The sequence below is a fragment of the Trachemys scripta genome, chromosome 2, assembly GCF_013100865.1.
Source record: "Trachemys scripta elegans isolate TJP31775 chromosome 2, CAS_Tse_1.0, whole genome shotgun sequence".
In the NCBI taxonomy this organism is placed as follows: Eukaryota; Metazoa; Chordata; order Testudines; family Emydidae; genus Trachemys; species Trachemys scripta.
The window spans coordinates 267,668,756-267,690,849 of NC_048299.1; the positions used below are offsets into that span (position 1 = coordinate 267,668,756).

General features: G+C 45.6%; 1 protein-coding gene across 3 annotated transcripts in view; it reads right to left on the reverse strand.

The window, feature by feature from the left end:
* Window positions 1-702: 702 nt before the first annotated feature.
* The window catches only part of ST3GAL1 (ST3 beta-galactoside alpha-2,3-sialyltransferase 1), a 148,082-nt gene continuing 126,690 nt past the window's right edge, over window positions 703-22,094 (reverse strand). For 2 of the 3 annotated variants that reach the window (XM_034763658.1, XM_034763657.1), the window contains 5 exons: window positions 21,010-21,206; window positions 16,445-16,624; window positions 9,207-9,252; window positions 6,109-6,228; window positions 703-4,185 (listed from right to left, as the gene is read on the reverse strand). In XM_034763658.1, the coding sequence (XP_034619549.1) occupies window positions 4,012-4,185; window positions 6,109-6,228; window positions 9,207-9,252; window positions 16,445-16,624; window positions 21,010-21,206 (717 nt within the window). In that variant the 3' untranslated portion in view covers window positions 703-4,011. The remainder of the gene's footprint in view (window positions 4,186-6,108; window positions 6,229-9,206; window positions 9,253-16,444; window positions 16,625-21,009; window positions 21,207-22,094) is intronic. The other variant, XM_034763660.1, reaches the window with a different exon arrangement.

Here is a 22,094-nt window from a genome sequence, read left to right on the forward strand (position 1 = left end):
AGACTCAAGTGGGCCTGGCAGAGCCTCCCTGCTCAGAGTGTTCTGGGGCCTGATATAAGGGTAATGGGAATACATCTAACTGCCTGTAGAGATGCTTCTGCATGAGATCCAGAGACGGTGGGGAAAAAGCTCTCCCTGTTAGCCAAAGGAGCTGGAGCTACGTGAAGCAGGAGGCAGGAGCAAATTCTTAAGAGAGAATTAGGTGGCCATAAGGGGTGGAATGGATTGCTGAGTCTGGAGAATGCAGAGGCCAGGATTCAAAAAGAACTAGATAAATTCATGAAGGATAGATCCATCAATGGCTATTAGCCAGGATGGGCAGGAATGGTGTTCCTAGCGTTTGTTTGCCAGAAGCTGGGAATGGGCGACAGGGGATGGATCATTTGATGATTACCTGTTCTGTTCATTCTCTCTGGGGCACCTGGCATTGGCCACTGTCAGAGGACAGGATACTGGGCTAGATGGACCTTTGGTCTGACCCAGTACGGCTGTTCTTATGATTCTAACTATGAGTTAAATTGAAGGGGAGAGTAGGCATGAGTTGTGATGGTTTGGTTGAGTGGGGGAAGGAAAGAAACTTTGGCAGATTAAGACCCAGTTACAGTGACCATCAGAGGAGACTATCTTTGGGAATTCATGATAACGCCACTCTGCTAGATAGCAGTCGAAGGTGTACAGATAGAGACATCTTTGACAATCTGATTGATTAGAATAAAAAATTTATTTTGATTCTTACTGAATTGAAAAATTCAACAATAAATAAAATGTCAAAGTATGAGTGACCCAGACTCCCTTCAATCAGACAGAGACTGATGATAATAATCAATGTGCTCCAAGGAAAGAGAACTAGGAAGAAGCATCTGGAGACCAAAAAAAAGAAAGTGCTCAAGAAATTCAGTTTGGTTAAAAACAAACCACGCAATCAAGAAGTGCTTTGGAGATTGTGCATTGGTAGCATATGCAGTTCAAGATTTAATGTTATAGCCTTTAAAAAAAAAAAAAGACAGTTCTCAGTTCCTAGCAGGACGACAGTTGAAAATACTGGCAGTGGGAATTCTCCAGTGGCCTCTTTTGCTGTCTCTTCACTTAGAAACCAGTTGGATGATCAGAGCAAACTGGAAGTTAGATAACCAGATCGCATTGATTTTCAATTGGAGTTTGACCCCAAACTGCCAACTTCTGTTAAAAGCCAATGGCAGTTCGGTGCCGAACTGCCAGGAGCGCCTTTGAAAGTCTTCCCCAGAAATGACTTAAATATACAGGGAATTTATCGGCAAGCTTTCTCATTTACAAAAGAAATGCAAGAACAGCATTCATGTTGTACAAGATTCTGCAAAACCCAGCCACCAAAGCACAGGCTGAAAACATTACACTGCTGTTAAATCAAATTCTCAGAGTATTTTTTTAAAATCAACCATTTTGAGGGAAACGGGGTAGTTTGTCACCTGCCTGGGAAACACTGAATTATAATCATCATTAAAAAGTGGTAATATCAAAAATATGATTCAGGTGCATATGGTTCATTCTTCTACCAAGTGATTTTAGAAGAGAAGATCATTTTTGTTACAACTGCAGAATCATGCCCTTATCCTGGAAACTTGCATGAGAGTGGCTCTTTTGGCCATCTTTCTAGGACAGCAGCTCTCAATATTGGGGTTACTAACAGGTGTCAGGTTTCGAGAACTCTGCCCTTCCCCTATTGCTAAAGGGAGGGTGTCATGGGTAAACGGATGGAGAGTCATGGGTGTGTGTGTGTGGGGGGGGTGTCCTATTATGGAAAAGGTTGGCAGCTACTGTGAAAATGACGTGTGTGAAGCTTGTCCTTCATGTTCTGTGAATCCAGTGGGCCAGCTTGTGTGTGTAAAGTTACTCACATTGGCAAGTGGTTGGAGGATGGAGGTCATAAATAGAGAGAATTGGACTGATCTTGCCATCACATTGTAAATCTGAATGTGTGAGGTTCTTACCCATGAAAGCTTATGCTCCCAAACATTCTGTTAGTCTTAAAGGTGCCACAGGACCCTCTGTTGCTTTTTACAGATTCAGACTAACACAGCTACCCCTCTGATACTCAGAAAAACCAGACACAGCAAAAAATGTGGGGCTGAAATCCTGGCCTTATTGAAGTCAATGGCAAAACTCCATTGACTTCAGGGGGCCAGGCTTTCACCTATGGTACTGACATAACAGTAACTAAAACAGACACTGCCACCAAATTGGCTAATGAATGAACATGCTATTTCTTAGTTAGCTGGTATGTGTGTGTGTTTAATTACCACAGATTCCAGTCACAAAAACAAACAAACAAACAAACAAAACCCCTAAAACAAAACAAAAAACAACAAAATAAGAAAAATATCAAACCTGCAGCTCTTTCGGAATCTACTCCAGAGCCCACTGAAGTTCAGTGGAAAGACTGGCACTGGCTTCCCTGGGCATTGGATATGGTTCATAGATTCCTTGAATCCCATCTTCATGATATTATGAAGCAAGTGCTACTGTCCTCAAATCACCCTCCCCTCCCGATTTCAGACTTTAACTCATGTTTAAAATATCAACGAACAACAGAAATGAAGGTCAAATAGATTTTAGGAAGAATCTGTGTAGACAAAGTCTCCAATACAACATTTCTTATTCACCCCTTGCTGCATAGAAGTAATAATGTTAATATATACATTTGTCTAAAGATACAAATCTTTCCGAGGTCTGGATCATACTGTAGAATCAATACATAGAGGATATGTCGTGGTAGATGCCCATGCAGTCTTGTTCACTCCTGTAGCTCCCATCCTTGTGCCTGATACTTTCACTTAAATACATTTAAATAGATATCACCTTCTAAGTTGTAAAAAATAGAATAAAAATTTTCCTATCAACTTTTGGATTTTTTTCTCCTTTAAAAAAAAAAAAAAAAGGTAAAAGTTACCTTTAAAAACTACCCTTGTCAAGTAGAATACAGGCGATGTCATTATTAGTTTAGAATACAAAATGATACCGTGTAGAGACTAAGCTTTGGTTAACTGTTTTTTTCCTATAAAAAGTTTAATTTAGGGATTTTAATTTAAAAAAAAATTACATCTGTTGCACAAATATAAAAGGCACATGTAAACCACTGAAAGAAAAAAAATGTCCACTGTTCTACCTTGAATGGATTCAACAAAAATTAGCATTCAGATAATCTATCAAAAAATAAAATAAAAATAAAATTATATTTAAAGAAACCCAAACAAACCAGTGGCTAAAAAGGCCATTTTGGCTGGCATTTTCAATCACAATCTTATTTTGATTTTCTTCGTCTCGTTATGGCTGTGTAGGATGCTACATTAAAATATGCAGTTAACTGGACATGAAGGATTTGATCCAGAATTTCTCGATGTGGATTGATACATTGCCAAAGGTAGCCAGTACTCCTTGCAAGTCAGGTACATCACCTTTGTCCATAATACAATGCAGAACCAGAAATGACACAGTGAAGAGAAGAGATGGTTTAAAGAAAAGATCAACAGCAGAATAAGTGAACGTGTTCTTTTGAGGTAATCCTTACTACAGTGTTCATAGCCAGCCATGTTGGTGGGACATTCAGGAAGCTGTTTTCACCTCTCCTCTTCAGGGCATTCCTGCCTTATGCAAGGAAAGCACACACACATACAGTAATTCCTAGAAAATGATCCCCTTGATTACCTAACAGCAAGAGGCACATCTCTCCCAGGATTTCAAGATTTCATAATTCCATACATCCCCTGTGATTCCGCACATCATTTATTCCCCATAATTGATCCTTAGGTCCCCAACGTCTCTATTCTCAAATAAGGAAATCAAGTGCAGTATGGCACCAATACTGCGTGCTACTTTCATTCAATGATCGTCACAGCAGACACACTTCCTCAGCTGCAGAGTCTGATATTCAAATATAGTCAGCTCCCAAGATCATCTTCGATAAGCCACTTCAAACACTTCAGTAACTGACCCCTGCTGGAAATTGCAGCCACAAATCCCTGCCTATGATAAGGGTCATCTGCCCTTGAAAAAACGTATTTTGTCAATAGAGGCAAGAGTCAAAGTGATATTGGACTCGAAATCCCCATCATGGACCATGGTTTTCCGAAAAGCCCCCCCAGAAGCGTTGTTTTCCCAGTAATGATGCCAGTTGCCATTGCTGTCTGCTCCAAAACCGTACACATCCACCTAACAAGAGAGAGAATGAAAAATGTTACATCCTGAAAGACTTTGCCTCTGGCTTGGTGTGTTCTTAATTGACATTTTGAGGAAACTCTAGTGATTCTCAACCTTTTCTGCACTGCTCTTATTTATAACTGATGTTGTGGTAGCTCCTAGGCACATCAGTCATGGACCAGGACACAGTTGTGCTAGGTTCTGTACAAACAGGAGAAAAAAAGACAGTCCCTGCCCCAAAGAGCTTTCAATCTAAGGAAATCAAACTGGGACCTCCTTTTCCATAAGTGAATCCTCCTGGAACCCCTCTCCGCCTAGCCAGGACTTCCCTGCCACTTAGCAACATTGAAAGAACTGGGTGGTCATGACAGCCTAAACCAGTTTTTGACCCCAGGAGTCATGAGCCCTAGGTGGAAAATCCCTTCTCTGCTGAATGAAGACCTCAAAGACAGGAGAAATTTTTGGCCCCTCTCTACCATTTTTAATTGGGCCTTTCCAAATGACAACTCTTGTCTAGTCACATTTAGATGCCTACCTATCCAGAGCTCCGGCTGCACGTGCATCAATACCCAAAGGCATGATGGGTACTTTATTGGCACTATGGTCAAATCCTACAACTCTTACTCAGTCCTTAGTTGAGTATTGATGTGAGGGGGAGTTAGACTGAGTGCGGACTTCAGGACTCCACCCTATAGACATTTTACCCCCAAATAAGTGCTCTGTGCTGCATTGGTTCTGTAGGACAGCAACAATATTTCATAGCAGGTTAAGGTTATTCTTCTGTGGGTTTGGATTTCCTTCATAAACATATTTCCAGGAAAGAAACATATCTTGCAAGAAAGAGACAAACAACTCCACTGACATTTTGCAGGCTGCATCTCATCCCAGGCTAGAATTTTTGGCCTGCTGCCTCCCCAGCTGCTAGGGATAGGGGCAGAGAGAACTGGAGCCTCCTCTCTCTCCCCCCCGCCCCCGGCATGGGCAGTAGGTGAACCGCCAGCCAGGGGATGCTGGCCCCCAGCTGGCCTTGCCCCACTGCCCGAGGACCCCCCTTCTTCCCCCACTGGAGCCTCACTCCTCCCTGCAGCTGCCAGCCCCCAACCTCGGCACGTAGGGCGAGTGGTGCGCATCCCTCCCAGGCCCCGAGCACAGGGCAGGCAGCGCGCGCCCCCCTTGGCTCCTGACCACAGGGCGGGCAGTCCCAGTGCCTCCAGACTCGCCCCCACAACCGAGCGCCGGGCAGGGCCCCCAGCACTGGGTGGCCCCAGCCACCCTAGCCCTAGGACGCAGCTTCCCTGAAGAGGAACAATCTGCTTGGGCTGGGACCAAGGACAAAGAGGGCTTCGGGGAGGGGCGTGGGCAGGGCCACACCAGCCTGTTTGTGGAGGCACAGCCTTCCCCAGTCTATACAACGCACTGCCCATGCCCCCTGCATGTTTCCAACTGCATAATACAGGCTAGAGAATTTCACCCAGTAATTCCTGTAGTGAAGGGAATTGTCCCCACTGTATAAACTCCCAGGCCCAGAAAGCAAAAGGTACTGCTGGGAAACTGGCCATCTGCCATACACAGAAGGGGCATATGGATTACATGAGATCAGGCAGGCTGAGGACTTCTTGTGTTTAACTGGACTTCTCTGAAATGCACTTCAAACCCTAATGCTTAATCATGTTTTTTATTTTGTTTAAGAATTCATTTATATTTGTGACTGTTTCCATGTTATCTCCAACTCTGGGTCAAAGACACCTCTTGTCTAACAGCTGAAATCATAAACGCTGAAGGAAACTTGAAGAGGAAGCAAAGATGGAAAGAGGCCAACAAAGATGAACAAATGATCTAGGGCTCTCATGTTAGCATCTGCTACAATTACAGCCCTTGACCCCAACATAGTATCAGTGTACACTGAAGCGAGGAATGGAACAGTTTGCTCTTTACCTCATCACACAGGTGGAGTGCAAATATCACTGACAGAATGCCTGTCGAGGGGTATCTTCCATGATTCTGCAGCCAATGGTCATAAACATATTTGATAAAAACTGGGTGATAGACCAGGATCTGTGGAGAATTGGAGAGTTGCGTTCATAGTTCGTAAGAAACAGTGGCTGTTCCCTAACAGGACAGTTAGGGTGTTTGGGGAGAAAAATTGACCCTAGCTGAGGATCCGGGCCTGGACTTCTATTCCTGGCTCAGCTTCAGTCTCACTGTGTGGTTCTGAGCAAGTTCCTGAACCTCTGTTTTTGTACAGCACCAATCACACTCACCTGCCTCACAGGGGAATTATGGGGCAGATTAATACGTACATAGCACATTGAGGTCCCTGGCTGGAAAGTTCCAAAGAGCAGCAAGTGTAATAGCTCCTGGTTCTATGCATTGCCCCAAATCCTTCCCTCAGAGCAGTCTCAGCAGAGGTGTGCTTGGCAAGTCCTCAAGACCATCATCCCCCATTCCTGGGCTGAACTGGCAAACTCAGGCCTCGAACAGTCCCTGGACAGTCCGTTCCCTTTCCCTGTGGGGCCGCTCCTCATTCAGAGCAGAGTGGATAGGCAACATCCACTCCTCACACCTCCATCATCTGCAATGCTGGCTAAGGCTAGGGTTTTCCATTCCAGCCCCGCTTGGCCCTCCCATGCCGAGTTTGTGATGGGAGCCACAGCAAGGTTAATTGCCGATATTTCTGTGTAATATCTTCTCACTGGGTGTTTTACATTTTTCATGGTGGGGGAGGAAGTCTATTTCTACACCGATGCTCTGAGCTGCTGCTGTTCTCTCTGCCAGGACACGCCACACAGTCTCGGCCCAGACTTAATCTGCTTCAGCACCCTTTGTCATTCCTTTCCTGAAACCCTCACTGCCTTGCTGGAGAAATCATGTCACTTCCTTTCCAACTCCATGCCATGTTCTTGGAGGATGCAACTCTGACCGGGGCTATTAGGCTAGGCAATGCCAAGGTGCTGGATGGCTTGGCACATCAATTAAAAGCCACTTGGGATGACTTCTGACTTTGCCAGCTATGCCCAGGGCCTGTGTTCTATAATAATGGTAGCTTAGCGCCTTCTCTTAGAGCATCTCAAAAGAGCTTTACAGATGTGAGGGTTCATGAATGACAGATAGGGACCTACTGTATCATCATTTCCCGCTCGTTTACAGCAGGAGAACGGAGGCAGAGGGATTTGCCTTAGATCACACCTGAAGTCTGTGGCAGCTCCCAGGTCTCCTGACTCATAATGCTTTAACCACTAGATTATGCTTCCCGGCATGTTTCTTAAGGTGTGCCCTACATTTTAGCAGTGATGGGACCATGAATAATCGGCATACCTGAAACAGATTCACTGTATTTTTCTAATTTAAATATGTGACAAAAAATCAAATAGACACATGGGATGAAATTCAAGAACCTCTAGCCGCTTCTGTCTATAATGGGGAACAGTGCGCAAGGAGGAGACAGTTCACGGCACTGGAAGATTCAGTCTCCACCTACTCTGCAGGAAAGGAATGTTTGTTACAAAACCCCATCCATTCCATTAGGGCAGCTGGAATTTTAAGGCTCCAAGACTGTACTTGTAGTTTTAGGGAGAGACTTTCAGAAGTGCCTAAGGGGTTTAGGAGCACAAGTTCTAGTCACTTCAATGGCACTTGTGCGCCTCAACTGCTTTGGTGCTTCTGAAAGTCTCCTGCTTAAAGGACTCCAAAGGCTTGCAATGGCTATCTGAAAATAAAAGTTTGATTCTCTCCCTGCCTTGAATTACTCCCCACAACCCATTGCAGGCTACCTAAGCTTTTCTGTAGTGGATTTGGAACACACAATAACAGACTAAATCAATGATCTGTAGGGGCTGGAATCCTCCTCCAGCAGTAGTCCTAAGTCAGAGGTAGGTGAAAAGACCCATTGTTCACCTGTGAAATCATGCAGCATTCAAGGTATGCCCTGAAGCATGAAACATCTGTTTGACTTCTTTATGGTAAGTGAATTCCTCAGGCTGACTATGCTCTGTAGGCCTGATCCAATGGCCATTGAAATCATTAGGAGTTTTTCATTAACTTCATCCTCTGATTTGTTTAAAGTTTACCTGTCTTCCTCTTGTGCATACAAAGAAAGAGTTCCCTAGAATAGCAGTTCTCAATGGGGTGGGGCGCTCTCCTGGGGAGGCATACCAAACTTTCTGGGGTGGGGGGCTGCGATCCTTCCTACTCACTCACGGGGTTGCAATGCCACTTCCTGAAATTTTGCCTCTCTGCCCCTCTGTCATGGTGGAGGGGCAGCTGGGCCAAATTTCACTGAGTGGCATTGCAAACTGGATCACGGGTCACAACTCCCACTAGCACTCTTCAATGCTGAAATCGAGAAATACTGCTTGAAAAGTTTGTGAATACCAAGGTATGTGCTTTTGAAAGGTTTCCTGGCCTACGCACTGTTAGACCGCCAACTCAAATGACTGATTTATTTAAAGTAGAATCCCCTTTATTGGAATCAATATATTAAATGGTCCCAGTTCCATCTGGAGCACATTGGAAAGTCTCATTGTATAAGACCGGGGCTTCAAGTTAAAAAAAAAGTTGGGGGGAAGTGATGGAAAAAAGATAGAGAACTCCTGTCCTAGAAAATGAGAATCATGCCTTGAGTTCAAGCAATTTAATTAAAAAAAGAAAAAAGCACGCACAGTTGCTGACAGAAAACGAAACATTGTATATCTTGTTCCATGTTGAAAGCGGGGCTATTCTAAGACTTTATTCTATGTCAAGGAGAAACAGAGAAATTGTTGCATAGGATCAAACCAATAGGCCAGATGGTTCTGATCAGTACCAGAGGAAGCGATAAAACCTTCATAATGGGCAGAAATGGTTAGTTAGTGCTGAACCACAAGGCTGTAAATTTTTAGCCCAGCTAAAAATGTAACTGTGGGTATTTTTAAGACCTTCGTAATTACTTGCAGACTTCTTTGGATCCTCCCAAGCTATTTGTCCCAAGAATAATTTGTGGCAGCAATTTCCGCAGGAGGATTAACAAACAGAGTAAACCAACAGACACAACTCACCTTGTCTCTTTTTACTTTGATTTTACGGGGAACTGGAACATATGTGCTGTTAAAGACAAAAATACCCAGATTAGTAAAAGTCAAATGAAAGGTGCATTTTAAAGTAAAGAAAAAAAGAATATATTCTTAAAAAAATATATCAGGAAGAGGTTAAAGTAAGAATAATGATGACTGAAAATAATAAATATAACAAATTCATGGAAAATATGCCACCATTTCAACATATCATTGAAAAATGACCACACAGAAATGAATCAGACCTTAACTGCGGAGTTTTGTTTTCAGCCTCATGCATGGCTGGCATACATTTCACCACTAGGGGGAGACTCCCTCCCTCTTAATCGTTCTGGATAAGGATTCATTACTTTCAGCGGATGCGTAGAGGTATTATTCAGTTGCAACTAATAGGAAGGCAGTTACCGCCCACACCACCACTCACAGTACCTGGCCCCATCCCACATGCCCTCAGAACACTGTCCCTCCCCTCTCAAACAACTGGGAAGAATCAGAAGTTGCCAGTAGCTGCTAATGTAAAGTTCTTGGTGGCTAGATCTTACAGCTGTGCTTGCGAGTCCCTGGGCTTGGTGAAGGCAGAGTCCTGTGTTCAAAAAGAAAAGCCTGATTTCCTCTAAATCCCAGGCACAAGCCATTCTGGTATAATACTACTGGTCACATGTGTGCAGGGATCCCAAAACACACACACGTAAAGTGTCTGTGCGTTTTCTTGAAGAAAGAGCGCACCGGAGCACTGGTTTCATATTGTTCATAACGCACCCTAAACTACGCTCGATCCTTGCCGTAAAACATAACAAGACAGATCCTCACTCTAAAGCGCTCACCATCTGAACAAACCACCAAGGAGGGAAAGGAAACCACCGCAAGATTCCTATTGGTTAGATCTAAATGTTTAGAGTTTATTTTTAACTCTTTATTATTAGGTATATTTTTAACTCCTTCCTAGTTTTAACTCATGCCTATATTAATCTGCTTATCTAGCCCTTCTCTATTATCCTTTGTTGCTGTTTCCTATGTCTGGGCTATAGAGTCATAGATTCATAGATACTAGGACTGGAAGGGACCTCGAGAGGTCATCGAGTCCAGTCCCCTGCCCACATGGCAGGACCAAATACTGTCTAGACCATCCCTGATAGACATTTATCTAACCAACTCTTAAATATCTCCAGAGATGGAGATTCCACAACCTCCCTAGTATTTAAAACTTAAGTCAACATAGCTTCGGCATTCAGGGGCGTGAAAAATCCAGTGCTTCCGTCCACCCGGCTACCGTCGCTTGGGGAGGTGCTGCTCCTACTGTGATGGAAACACCCCTTCCATTGGCGTAGGCTGCATTCACCCTATGGAGTTATGCTGATATAGTTATGGTGCTATAATCCCAGTGGTGTGGACAGTTACCACAGTCAACAGAGGAAGTCTTGGTGGTTTCAGGTCATATTCGGGACTGTGAAGGCAAGAGTGCTCCCTTGCTGGGAGTTGCAAGCGGCGGCAGGCGAATGAGTGAGGGGAACGAAGAGAATGGACTTTGGGAGATGGGGCCGATCAATGGGCATGAACTAGTGATTGTCAAATGTTCCTGCATTCCGAAGGCCTCTCATCTACTCCAGATCTTGCACGGCCGGGTGAATATATGCACCCTGGCAGAAAGGAAAGCGAGAGCACCTAAAGTCCAGATGGGAGAGAGACAAATCACAACTAAGATAGAATCGCCAAAGGAGGACATGAGTTGGGTTTGAAGGAGAGAGCATTCAAATTGAATATGGGGCTTTTTCAGCCCCAGCGTGTAGCAAAGCCTTCAGGCTGAACCACACAAACTAGTAGGCATAAGCTGATCTGAGGGAGGAACGAGGAATGGAATCAGGAGGCAGCAGGGGTCCAGTTACACCAGCTGAGACACAAAAAGTGCTGCCCTGACAATCCGACAGTGGGGCCTGAGCTGGGGCCAGGGCTGTTGAAACAAAGCCACGTGGGCAGTTTACCACTGATTCTCTTTACCATATTTTCATCGAGTGGCACAGTGGCTGCACAGAAGCCTCTTGTGTCCAGACTCGCCCTCAGTTTGACTGGCAGCTCAGGGAGACTGATACCCATGCTGCAGCCAGCCCCTATGTATGGGCAGCTTGGCAAGGGCGGGCCTTGCGGTCTGTCTGCAAAGCAGGGCCTCGTCTGTTTTAAACCACAACCAAAGGCACCTCCAGTTGCTGCTTTTGTTTGGTTTATTATTCCATAAGTGCTTGTTTGGCTGATGATGTTCTGCAAAGTGCTGGGATACGTTCTATGAATGAATAAACAATACATGATTTACTTCTGCCTCAAAGCCTATTATTTAACGAGGCAGATTAGAGGATTCCATTGTGTTTTATAATAATCAGTACAAAGCTGCAGACAGAGGGCCAGACTGTGAACTCAGTCACTCTGGTGTAAATCGGGAGTAACGCAAGTGATTAGACTCCACTGATTTGAAAAGGTGTAACTAAGAACCTGATCTAAATTATTTGAAAAATTCCTGTTGACTTCCATAGGCTTCAGGACATCAGAGCAGAATTTCTCATAGATTGTTATCATCCACAGAGTTATTTGGGTGAGGGGGGGGCGGAGAGGGGAGCAGAATTTCTCACAGATTGTTATCATCCACAGAGTTATCTGGGCGGGGAGGGGGGAGGGGGGAGGAGGGAGAGAGGGAAATGAACCTGAGGAAAAAAGTCAAAGATGGGTTTCTTCTGCCTGTTTTCAAAATGTACCAATTTTTTGTTTTTCAAAAATTTTCTGCAGTTTTTAATTGCATTTTTAATTAATTAATTTGCCTAAACCAATCACAATTTTCAAAATTGACGTTCTCCACCCCCCCCCCCCACCTTTGTTGAAACAGATTTTCCAGTTTTGAAAATTTTGGATTTTCAAAATCCCCAGCATGTGACATGGTCTTCCAAGCAAGAGTGGGATTAGGAAAAAATATATAATAAAATAGGAAACTGCGAAAACAGAAAGTGTTTCTGTAAAAAAAAAATTGACTTTCATTTTTGGAAAAAGGCCAGATTTGGGATTTTTTAGAAATAGATTTCCTTAGCAACATTTCAAACAGCTCTGATCATCAGTGGGTGAAGATATTCATGTAAATCTCCACTTTTCCTTTCTGCTTTAGGCACTGCGGTTAAGCAAAAGGCTAAACCATTTCAAAATATTTTTCCCAGAAGGGAAATAGTTTGAAATAGACTTGCTCTCTGCATGCACAGGGACATCATCAATGATGGGTGCTGTGGGGCAAACGCCCTAAGTCATGATTTATAACCAGGATATCACTTCCTACTTAAGAAAAATGGGAAGTGCACAACTCCACAGAAAAACCAATGCCCAGGGACGGGCCAGTGAATGCTAGATGATAAGCAAAAGAAAAGCCGGTTTTATTTGTATTCATTGTATTCAGTGTTGACAAAGAACAGTCACTGAAGTACAGTTTAATTGCCACCTTAAAGACTGCTTGTGATGTGACACATTTTTACTACAAGTTAACGTGTGATGAATCATAGCTAAGGCACCAAAGTGGAACATGAAACAGGGATGCTTTCACTATACAGTACAACCACAAGCTTCTTTCATGCGTCAGCTTTCAACAAGGGCTTGTCTACACTGCAAAGTTGTCGACAAAACTTTTGTCTTTCGCAGTTCCTTAAAAAAGCCCCCCCCACAAAAGACAAAAGTTTTGCTGACGCAAGTGGCAGTGTGAATGTGGCTTTGCTAACGCCGCTCATGGGGCTGGAAGAATTTTGTCGGCAAAAGTGCCGACAAAGAGCGTTTACACACGCTGACTTTTAGCAACCAGGCTGTGTCGACACAGCCTTGTCCCTAAAAGCTGTGTGGTGTAGTCAAGCCCCAACTAACTGTTGTTCCAGTGAAAAATTTCCCCCTCCACCCAGGGTTAGTTCAGCAGATGTTCAGAGGCAGCCCTTGCCCCTTCGCCAAGCTCATCTGCAGCGGTCATCAAGTGGATGCGGGGGGGGGGGAGGTGAGAGGTAGCTGCTGGAGCAGTGCGGGTGGACACAAAGTTCTGGTCCAGCTTTCCCCACCTGGCATCTCTTCCCCTCCATTTGTTTATCAAACGAAGAAGAAAGAACACAGATCTTTTATCAGGGCCTGGCCCCTGCAGCAAGTGCCCTCACCAGTTCATGGCCATAGGCTAGATGCACCGTTCATACTTCCCGGGTCCACACATCTAATCCTGACTCTCTCCTCATAGTTAGTCTCCTCTGTTGAGCCCAGCAGATACAATCCCTTTCCCGTCTCCACAGGACTGATCCCAGAACATCCCCTTCTGTTTCATCTCCAATCCCCTTCACTGGAGAGTCCCAGCACGTCAAAGGGAGAACTGCCCCTCTCTCGGTGCTCCTGTGCTGTCTTCTGAAGGCCCATGTACACAGCCACTCTGGAGCACTTGCTGCCTCTCAGCAGCCTGGCCAAGCGATGGGGGATGTGGGCCTTTAATCTACTCCCCAGGGCTTTCCCGCAGTGGACGCAACTGGAGCTTTGTTCCTCTGGGTCTCCTCCGGAATGCTCAAGTCCTACTCAGCATGTGCACTTACAGGGCCTGCTCCCAAGTGACCCACGCCCAGCTGAGCCACCTGTGGGGTTAGAGCCCCTCCTGGCAGACAGCAGCAGGGAAGTCAGGGACCGAGGCAGTCCATCCTCTCTTGCTTAAGCTACACCATGAGCTTAGCCCACAGGTGCAAGTCTGCTCTGTCAGCACCATGACACGGCATCTTTGCCTACCCACATCTGGTCAGTAGTCTCCTTGGGCCGCAGGTTTTTTTCTGAGCTACGAGGAGCAGGTCCCTTGTTCACCAGGAAAACAAGGTGGTTCTGAGCCCTTTTCCTCTGCTCTGTTTATCTAACCTCTGGAATCTGCCTGAGTCACACAGCTGGAGACAAATTACTGGCAAGTCTGTACAGAGTCAAGACCACTCCTCTTTGCCACTCCTTGGGTCTAACTTCTTGGTCCTCCAGCTGTCAGCCACAGATCTAGCAAGATCTTGAGCGAACAGTTTGCTATATACAGACTGCTTCAGAATGGAAGACAATACCCCACCAGGAAATGAAATCACACAAGGAATCTAACACTGGGTTTGCTTTATGTGCTGGGGAGAAGGGAAGGAAGGAGAGGACAGAACTGAGGAGTTGGGAGTTGGAGGAAGAGAGAAAGACTGTGAAGAAGCTCTCCCTTTTATAATTACTCTGACAATCCCTCATTATTATTGCTGAACTTTTCAAATACAGTGATACTGGGGATATAACCTGATCTCTGATACATGCATGCAAATCTATTCCAAACTCTACAAGCATTAAACCAATTAACCCTCCCCAGACTCCTGTGGCGGAAGTAGGCTACTTAAGAAATCATTGTCCATGTTTTACAGATGGGGAAAACTGAGGTAGACCAATTAAATGACTTGACTAAATGGGCTCATTAGGTACTAGGTAGCTTTGGTTCTTTTTCTGCCTCTGGTGTTCATGTGCCGTGTGACCTTGATGAAGTCCCCAGCCTCTCTATGCCTCGGTTTCCTCATCTGTAAAATGGGGATAATGATTGCAGAAGTGCTTAGCAGGATGGATCACACAGTACACGAGTCTCGCCGGTGGGATTAGGAGCCAGATGCCACTTGTCAGCTCCATGCTGGAAGAATGGATAATGAAGGACCCACTGGAGGTCCCTCCAACCAGCCAGTTCTATCTTCAGCTATGACCAATAGAAGCCTCGTGTATCTGAAGGCTAAAAAATACAGTTTCCACTCATTTCCTCCAAAAACTCCAACTTAGAGGAGAGAGGTGAGCAGCCAAAATGAGTCATTGTCCCAGAAGCCAGGTCAAGAAGGCAGCAATCAAAGTGGAAACTGACTAAGACACTGGTGATTTAGAGCAGCAGCAAACATTCTCTACCATTTCTCCAGTTTTGCTGTGCATGGGACAAAGAGGAGTCTGTTCTGAACGCCCATACCACACAATGCGCCCAAAAGTCAAACTGTTACCAGAAAACAAAACGCAGCAGGGCCAAATTCTGCTCCTGAGTGTGCCCGCAGAACTGGAATCCTCTGATGCACAGGAAGAGGTGGAATTTAGATCAATGCTGCGCTTTTGGCCTCGTCTCTCTTGTGCTGTGGTTACACTTTGTGCTAACACACTAGTGTGACCCAGAGAACCCCTCAATGCCAAATGGCAAAGGATTCAATGCTCGGTAACAGAAACTCTCTATCAGGTCTGACATGGGGTAATGTACTTAGGGGTGATATTTAAGGAGTTAGGTACATGTGCGGAAGATACCTTCAGAGGCAGAGTTGGCAAACAAGTTTTCTGTTAGAGTAGGATGTTTATTGACCTGTCTCAGTTCATCTGAAAGTTAAGCCAAACACAATGGGATCTACATTTGCATTCCAAATCAACACAAGGCTATAAAGTCAACACGGTGACTAAACCCACAGTCTTGTCCCGGGGGTGCAAACACAATTTTGCGGTATAAGAGAAAAGACAAAGGATGTCTGTGTTATCCATTTACGAGAAAACCCCTTGAAAGGTCGGGGTATTCATGAAAACCTGGATCCTGGTTATGACTGACAACCAGCAACTCTGTCAAAGACTGAATCCTTGGGAGAGAATCTACTCTATAAACAGGAAAGGTAACCATTGGTACATGTAGACCTAGGACTGCATTTTAAGTTTTGTTTTATATGTGTAAGCAATTCTGCTTCCAATATTCATGCTCAACACTCATTTGAATTTTTGAATCTTTGCTCTTGGTTGATAAATGTATTCTGGTTTCTATTATAAATACTTCTTAGTGCTGGGGCAGGAAGTGTGAATCCCCCATTGATTCAAACAAGCTGGTGTGTATACCATTCCCTTGGGAACAGCGAACCTGGCAGTTCCCGTGAGTGTCCAATGACAGGGGCCGGATACCAGAGAGGGATGGTTCTGAGGCGTTCCAGGACTGGGGTGCACCAAGTGTAAACCTGCCAGGCAAAGTAAGGGCTGGCAGAGCCCTGAGGAGAGTTCTTGAGTGACCGAAGGCTTGGCAGTGTCAGGGAGCTGATTCCCAGTTACCACCTGGACTCCCTCATACTGGAGGCTAGGGGGTAACAAGGTGACTCACAATCCTGGCCCCCCCCAAGAAAGCGTCACAATGATGACACAGCTGCTATGTCCCCCATTCAGTTTGAGCACCTGTCGGCTTTACTTACAAGTTTATGGTGCCCGTGGTGAGCGCGCTGACAATCCAGCGCAGGTCCAGCGTTTTGAAGGGGATCACAATCATGCTGACATTTTCCGCCAGGTCTCGGAAGCTCTCGGGGTAAACTAAGTGGTGAGTGGTTTTGCTTCCGACGTCCGATTCAAACCCGGCAGTTGGAGCGCGATTCATTCTGCAACCCAGAAAGGAGAGAGAGAAAAAAAAAAAAATCAAGAGGAGAATTGTTTCCCAAACTTCTAGCTGGGGTGTGCAGAGAATACAGTTACTGGGCAGGGTCCTCATCTCCATTAAGGGTATGTCTGCTCTGCAATTGGGAGATGTGATTGCAGCCTGTGTAGATATACCTGTGTTAGCTTTAATCAAGCTAGATCAAAGCTAGCTAGAGCAATGATAGCAGCGAAGTCAAGGCTAGCCCCGCTCACCCAGGACACTTTCATGGCCGCTATCCTAAGGCTCCCTTAACTGCCCTGACATGATAAAAGGTTCAAAATTACATTAACCAGGGGTTAAGAGGCCTTAGTGTAAACGGAAGTAGGCCCTTGGTTTCTAATCCACTGAAACATGGAAGTGTATGTAAGGAATTGTAGCATCGAGGTAAAAAGTGATCTCATTTTAAATGAAGTCATATGCAGGACCATGAGAAACAGTACATAGAAACAGTAGGCCTCAAAGTCAGGTCAAAAGGCTTTTACAAACACAGGGCAGGACTCTGCCACCCTTCATGGCAATGACTCGCACCTTACTCCGGGAGTAGTTCCACTGATTTCAGTAGGACTATTCACAGATTAAGATACTGCTCCGTGTGAGCCAGGTAGGCACGTAGCAAGCTACCATGAGCGGTCCATTACAGCAGTGCAATCCGCTCTCAGTGACACTGTTGTAACCAATGCACCAGGATCAAATATTGATTGAGTGGCTCCCACAACACTCCCATGAGGAGGGCAATTCTCATCCCCATTTTACAGATGAGGAAACTGAGGCTCAAATTGGTTAAGGGACATGTCAAAAGTTGCACTGTGAGTAAATGTCAGAGCCTGGACTAAAACTCAAGTTCCCTAGCTCCCAGTCACATGCGCTAACCAATGGATCATGCCATGGAGCTCCTCACACACACACACAAATGACAGCTCTGATATGGAGGATGCCGACCATGACATTCCATCTTTCACACTCAACCTTTACGGTTACCAAAAATAAGCCCCAAGCAAGATAAAAACCTCAGCTGGCTTTAGGCTGTTTCACAAACTTCATAACCAACCTGGGGTCAGAGAAAGGCGGTTTGAGCCTTGAGAGAATCCGATCTGCTGGAGGGTCTAGTAGTTTTAGTGGGAGTCTGGGGCTTCATTTGAACCCAGATCACAGCCAGACTCCAGGGTCTCAACACAAACCCACTGGGATTGAAACCAAAGAAAACATCTCCATGAACTGCCACTGTCGGCCTCAGCCAGCCATTCGTAGAGCCCCCATTGTGTCCAGCAAGAGCTGTTTGCATATCTAAGGATAGAACAGGTCCCAATCAATCATTCTGATTGGAAGGGAACTCTCCAGGTGAGCTGGGCTCTGCTTGTGCTTTGAGTTCTTCATCCTGAAAGTAGCACTTTCCGGTGGGTCTCGAGGCCGAGCTAGTGAATTACAATGTATGAATTCTGACACCAGGGTCAAAATTATCTACAGATAATTTAAAGAGTCTCTAGATCTTTCCTTTCAGGTTTTTCAGGTGACAAATTCAGTGTTGCCATTTGTCCATAGGAGAGCTCAAGTTTTCCCAGGCCTGACTTGTATGCCTGAAAATCTAGAGCCAAATTCTGCAAGCCTTTCCCTCACCTGTAGCTCCACTGAAGCTAATGGTGCTGCTGTAGCAGCAAGTCAAGAAGAGTTTGGCCTTTAGCTTACAGGACAATGGAAGCTGAATTTAGTTTATGTTCAACAACATATTGTTACCACGTCATGAGGCTGGCCTTTCGGTTGGAGCACTGAGTCAATATGTGAGAACATCGGCTCACCGTGGGGGGATGAATCATCATCATGCATTGATGCAACAGCACGGCACAGGGATGCAAATGTCAGAATGGGGTGGGGTTTTTTTGTTTTGTTCCTACTAGGACAGGATGAAAAGGTGACAACTTTCACAGCATAAGGCTCAAGGCTAAGCTTAAAGCCGCACTGCTCATCATAGCAGGGGGTTGCTAGTGTGTATTGCTCTGGTGTTGAGTAAAGCTCATGAAAGCACCGGGGTAGAGATCACAGACAAAAGGACCCATTTTCAAAACCATATACAGTCTCCTCAGGGCAGGTCTTCACTACCCGCTGGATCGGCAGGTAGTGATCAATCTATCGGGGGTCGATTTATCGCGTCTAGTGTAGACGCGATAAAATCGATCCCCGATCGTGCTCCCCGTCGACTCCGGAACTCCAGCTTGCGAGAGGCGGAAGCGGAGTCGACAGGGGAGTGGCAGTGGTTGACTCGCCGCCGTCCTCACGGCCAGGTAAGTCGACCTAAGATACGCCGACTTCAGCTACGCCAGTGGTTCCCAAATTTTAACAACCTGTGAACCCCTTTCACTAAAATATCAAGTCTCGCAAACCCCCTCCTAAAAATGAATATTTCCAGGGATTTTCTCCTTTACCCGAGTAGAAATTATAAAAGCAGTGATCTGGGAAATATAAAATATGTTTTTAAGACATGCTTATTACACACTATTTATTAGTAATTATTATTTATCATTACAGTATTTTTATTACATTATGAAAACGGCAACACTCTTCTGAGATCTCACTTTCGTAGCTTGTATCTCTTTGAATAAGCGTGTTATAAGACAAGGCTCCTATGTTTCATCAAGGAGTATCAGATGTGAAACAGCAGAAGGTATTTAAGAAGCGAACTCAAAGAGTTCCTCCTACACAAGCATTCAGGCCTTGAGCAGTCCAGGCAAACAACACACATTAGACTAGCTGCCTATTTAATTTTAAAAACAGCAAAAAATATCCACCTCCCTTTCCATTTCTTATAAGGAGACTTGAAATTTGATAGAGATGCTTGCGTTGATCTGCTTAGCTCTTGGGAGTCCAGGGGCTCTGGGCTGCTGGCCCCGTGCTGCCCGGGGTCCCTAGGGACAGCTCTATCCACCATTATGGAATTTCTTCCTGAGAACCCCCTGTAACATTTTGTGAACCCCCAGGGGTTCACGAACCCCAGTTTGGGAACCACTGAGCTACTCTATTCGCGTAGCTGAAGTTGTGTATCTTAGGTCGACCCCCCCGCTAGTGTAGACCTGGGCTCGCTCCCAAGGATTTAAGCAATAGGGTCTCAAAGCAGGGATAAACATCTGTGTGTCTTATTCCCTAGCTACCATTAAAAAAAAGCCTCAGAAGCTAAAGAGGCCAGCAGCCGTATCAGATTGTACCGTATCCCTCAGGGTTAGCAGTAACACGCTGGATAGCAGGTGGATGGGAGAACAGCCAGACACTTCTGGTGCAGACAATTCCATAGGCAGGACTCTTTTCTCTGAGCTGGTATTGAACCAGTGCCCCCGAATAGTGCGAGAACTCACTGTGCTGGTTGAGATTTAAACAAAGCGTCTGACCCCTGTGGCTGTTGAATCCCCCATGGCATGTTTTGCAAAGATCAGGTTATTCAACCCAGATATCCAGGCTAAATTCCAATTGGGGACGTTCCATTCTGCCTCACTAAAAGGACCCCTGCACTTTCAGTTGGGCACGATGGTCATCATTTGCTACTTTAGAGGACTAGTGATGCTGCTCACTGTAACACAACTGGTGTTGTCTAGTTGCTTCCTGTCCTACCTGGGGTTTTACTGTCCACTCTAGAACAGCTACTTCACTCCACTGCAAAAGTAGCTGCATGTCAGTAGTGAAGTGATTTCTGGGTAGAGAATATACCAGAGTAAAAGCGAGCGGAATTTGGCCTTTTATATCAGTGTAAGTTTGTAAAAGTCACTTTGGGAGCCCAACTATCAGCAGTAAAAGCAAATATCACATTTATTTAAAATCTCTGGTTTTTAAATGAAGAATTGGAAACACAATTATGCGAAGCCCATCATCATTTAAAGCAGGCACAAGGCCAGGTTAGGACAGTTAACACATGGGGCCAAATTCCACCCTGGTCAAACTAGCTCAGTTATGCTAGTGGAGTGATGCTAAGAATGCATTTGGCCAGCTAGGGGCCTGATCCTGCAAGGAGCAGAGTACTTTCAACTCCCATTGATTTCACTGGGAATTGAGGGTGTTCAGCATCAGTGCAGGATTTGCTCCTCCGTTTTGTTCAGAGAGGGACACTAATTCCCAGTTCTGATCTTGAGGGAGAAGTAATGTGCTAGTTGCTAAGGGCCCAATCCCACTCCCATGGAAGTCAACTCAAGTACTGCCAATTACTTAAGTGGGATTTCGCTCAGGACCCAAGCACTGGATTCTGCTCTGATGTGTATCCCCCTGCAGCCCTATAAAGCAATGCAGAATTTGGCCCTACAAATGCTGACAAATGTTAAATAACTGAGTCGATCAGGAGGTTCAGGATCCCTGAGTCTCTTCTGTACTCACCTGAGCACAAAGTCGTGGGCATCGATATCTTGGCCGTATTGAGATTGCCTAAGGTTTCCGGAGTTCCCCACGACGGCACACCTTCTGCACCGGGAGGCGTCTCTCTCCAGCAGCTGCTCCCCGTCACCGGGAATGATCTCAAACAATTCCTTCATAGTGTCGTTGATATTTTTAGGATTGCTCTCTCCTTGCAATTTCTGTTGGGAAGAACAGGGTCACTCGGGTCACAAACACAGAAGGTTTTTATCAAAGCAGGGTGTTGCACTTCTCCCTGACGCTCGTCTGTGCTCACTGACAGCACCGATGGCATTCCCTGCAAGACGTGCTGCAACAGTTCTCAGGTTGGGGGGAATCAAGTGACGGAAGCCTCCGTCCCACACATGTTTTAACCTGATTTTCTCCTCTTTTCACTTGCCTCCCCACCCCCTTACTCTCATCTGCCAACAGGTGACATGTGACAATGGCACATCCCCTTCCATTCAGTGCCTCCAGCACTGAATTCAGTAGGACACACGTGCCTCTGGTTTCCCAGAGCCTAAGCCTCCCTCCACTATAGCTCCTTGACATCCCTCTCATGCTGTGGGGATGTCACACTTTTCCAGGGCCCTATCTCCCGCTATGTGGGCGTTGGAGGAGCCAGCTGGTAGCTGGGGGAGGGGGAAGCCACCATCAGTTAGAGCAGCCCCCAGAGCAACCCAGAATCCTGGAGGTGCAACGCTACCGTCCCTCTGCACCTGGGCAGCACCTGCTGACAACAGAAGTTGGCCCAGCAGCTCTGCCATTCTCTGGGGAGGTTCGTTAGTGGGTGATCTGGTGCTGTTCCCCTATTCTGAGATGGGTAGGATTTTAGAGGGGTGTGTTTGTGTGGGGGGAAACCATGCTAAGGTTGTGCCCCCCTTATTTGGGGCCCTGCTCTGCAAAAACTACTAGCTCAGCAGCAAACAGGTGGCAAGGACCGCATGGCTGGGCCCAAAAGTACTGCTGCTGTGAAGATCCTCCAGTGCTCTCTTCCTATGGCCTAAGTTCACAGTTCAGATTTTGACACGTTACTGTCCGCTTCCCTCAGAGCTGTTCAAGTGCCACTA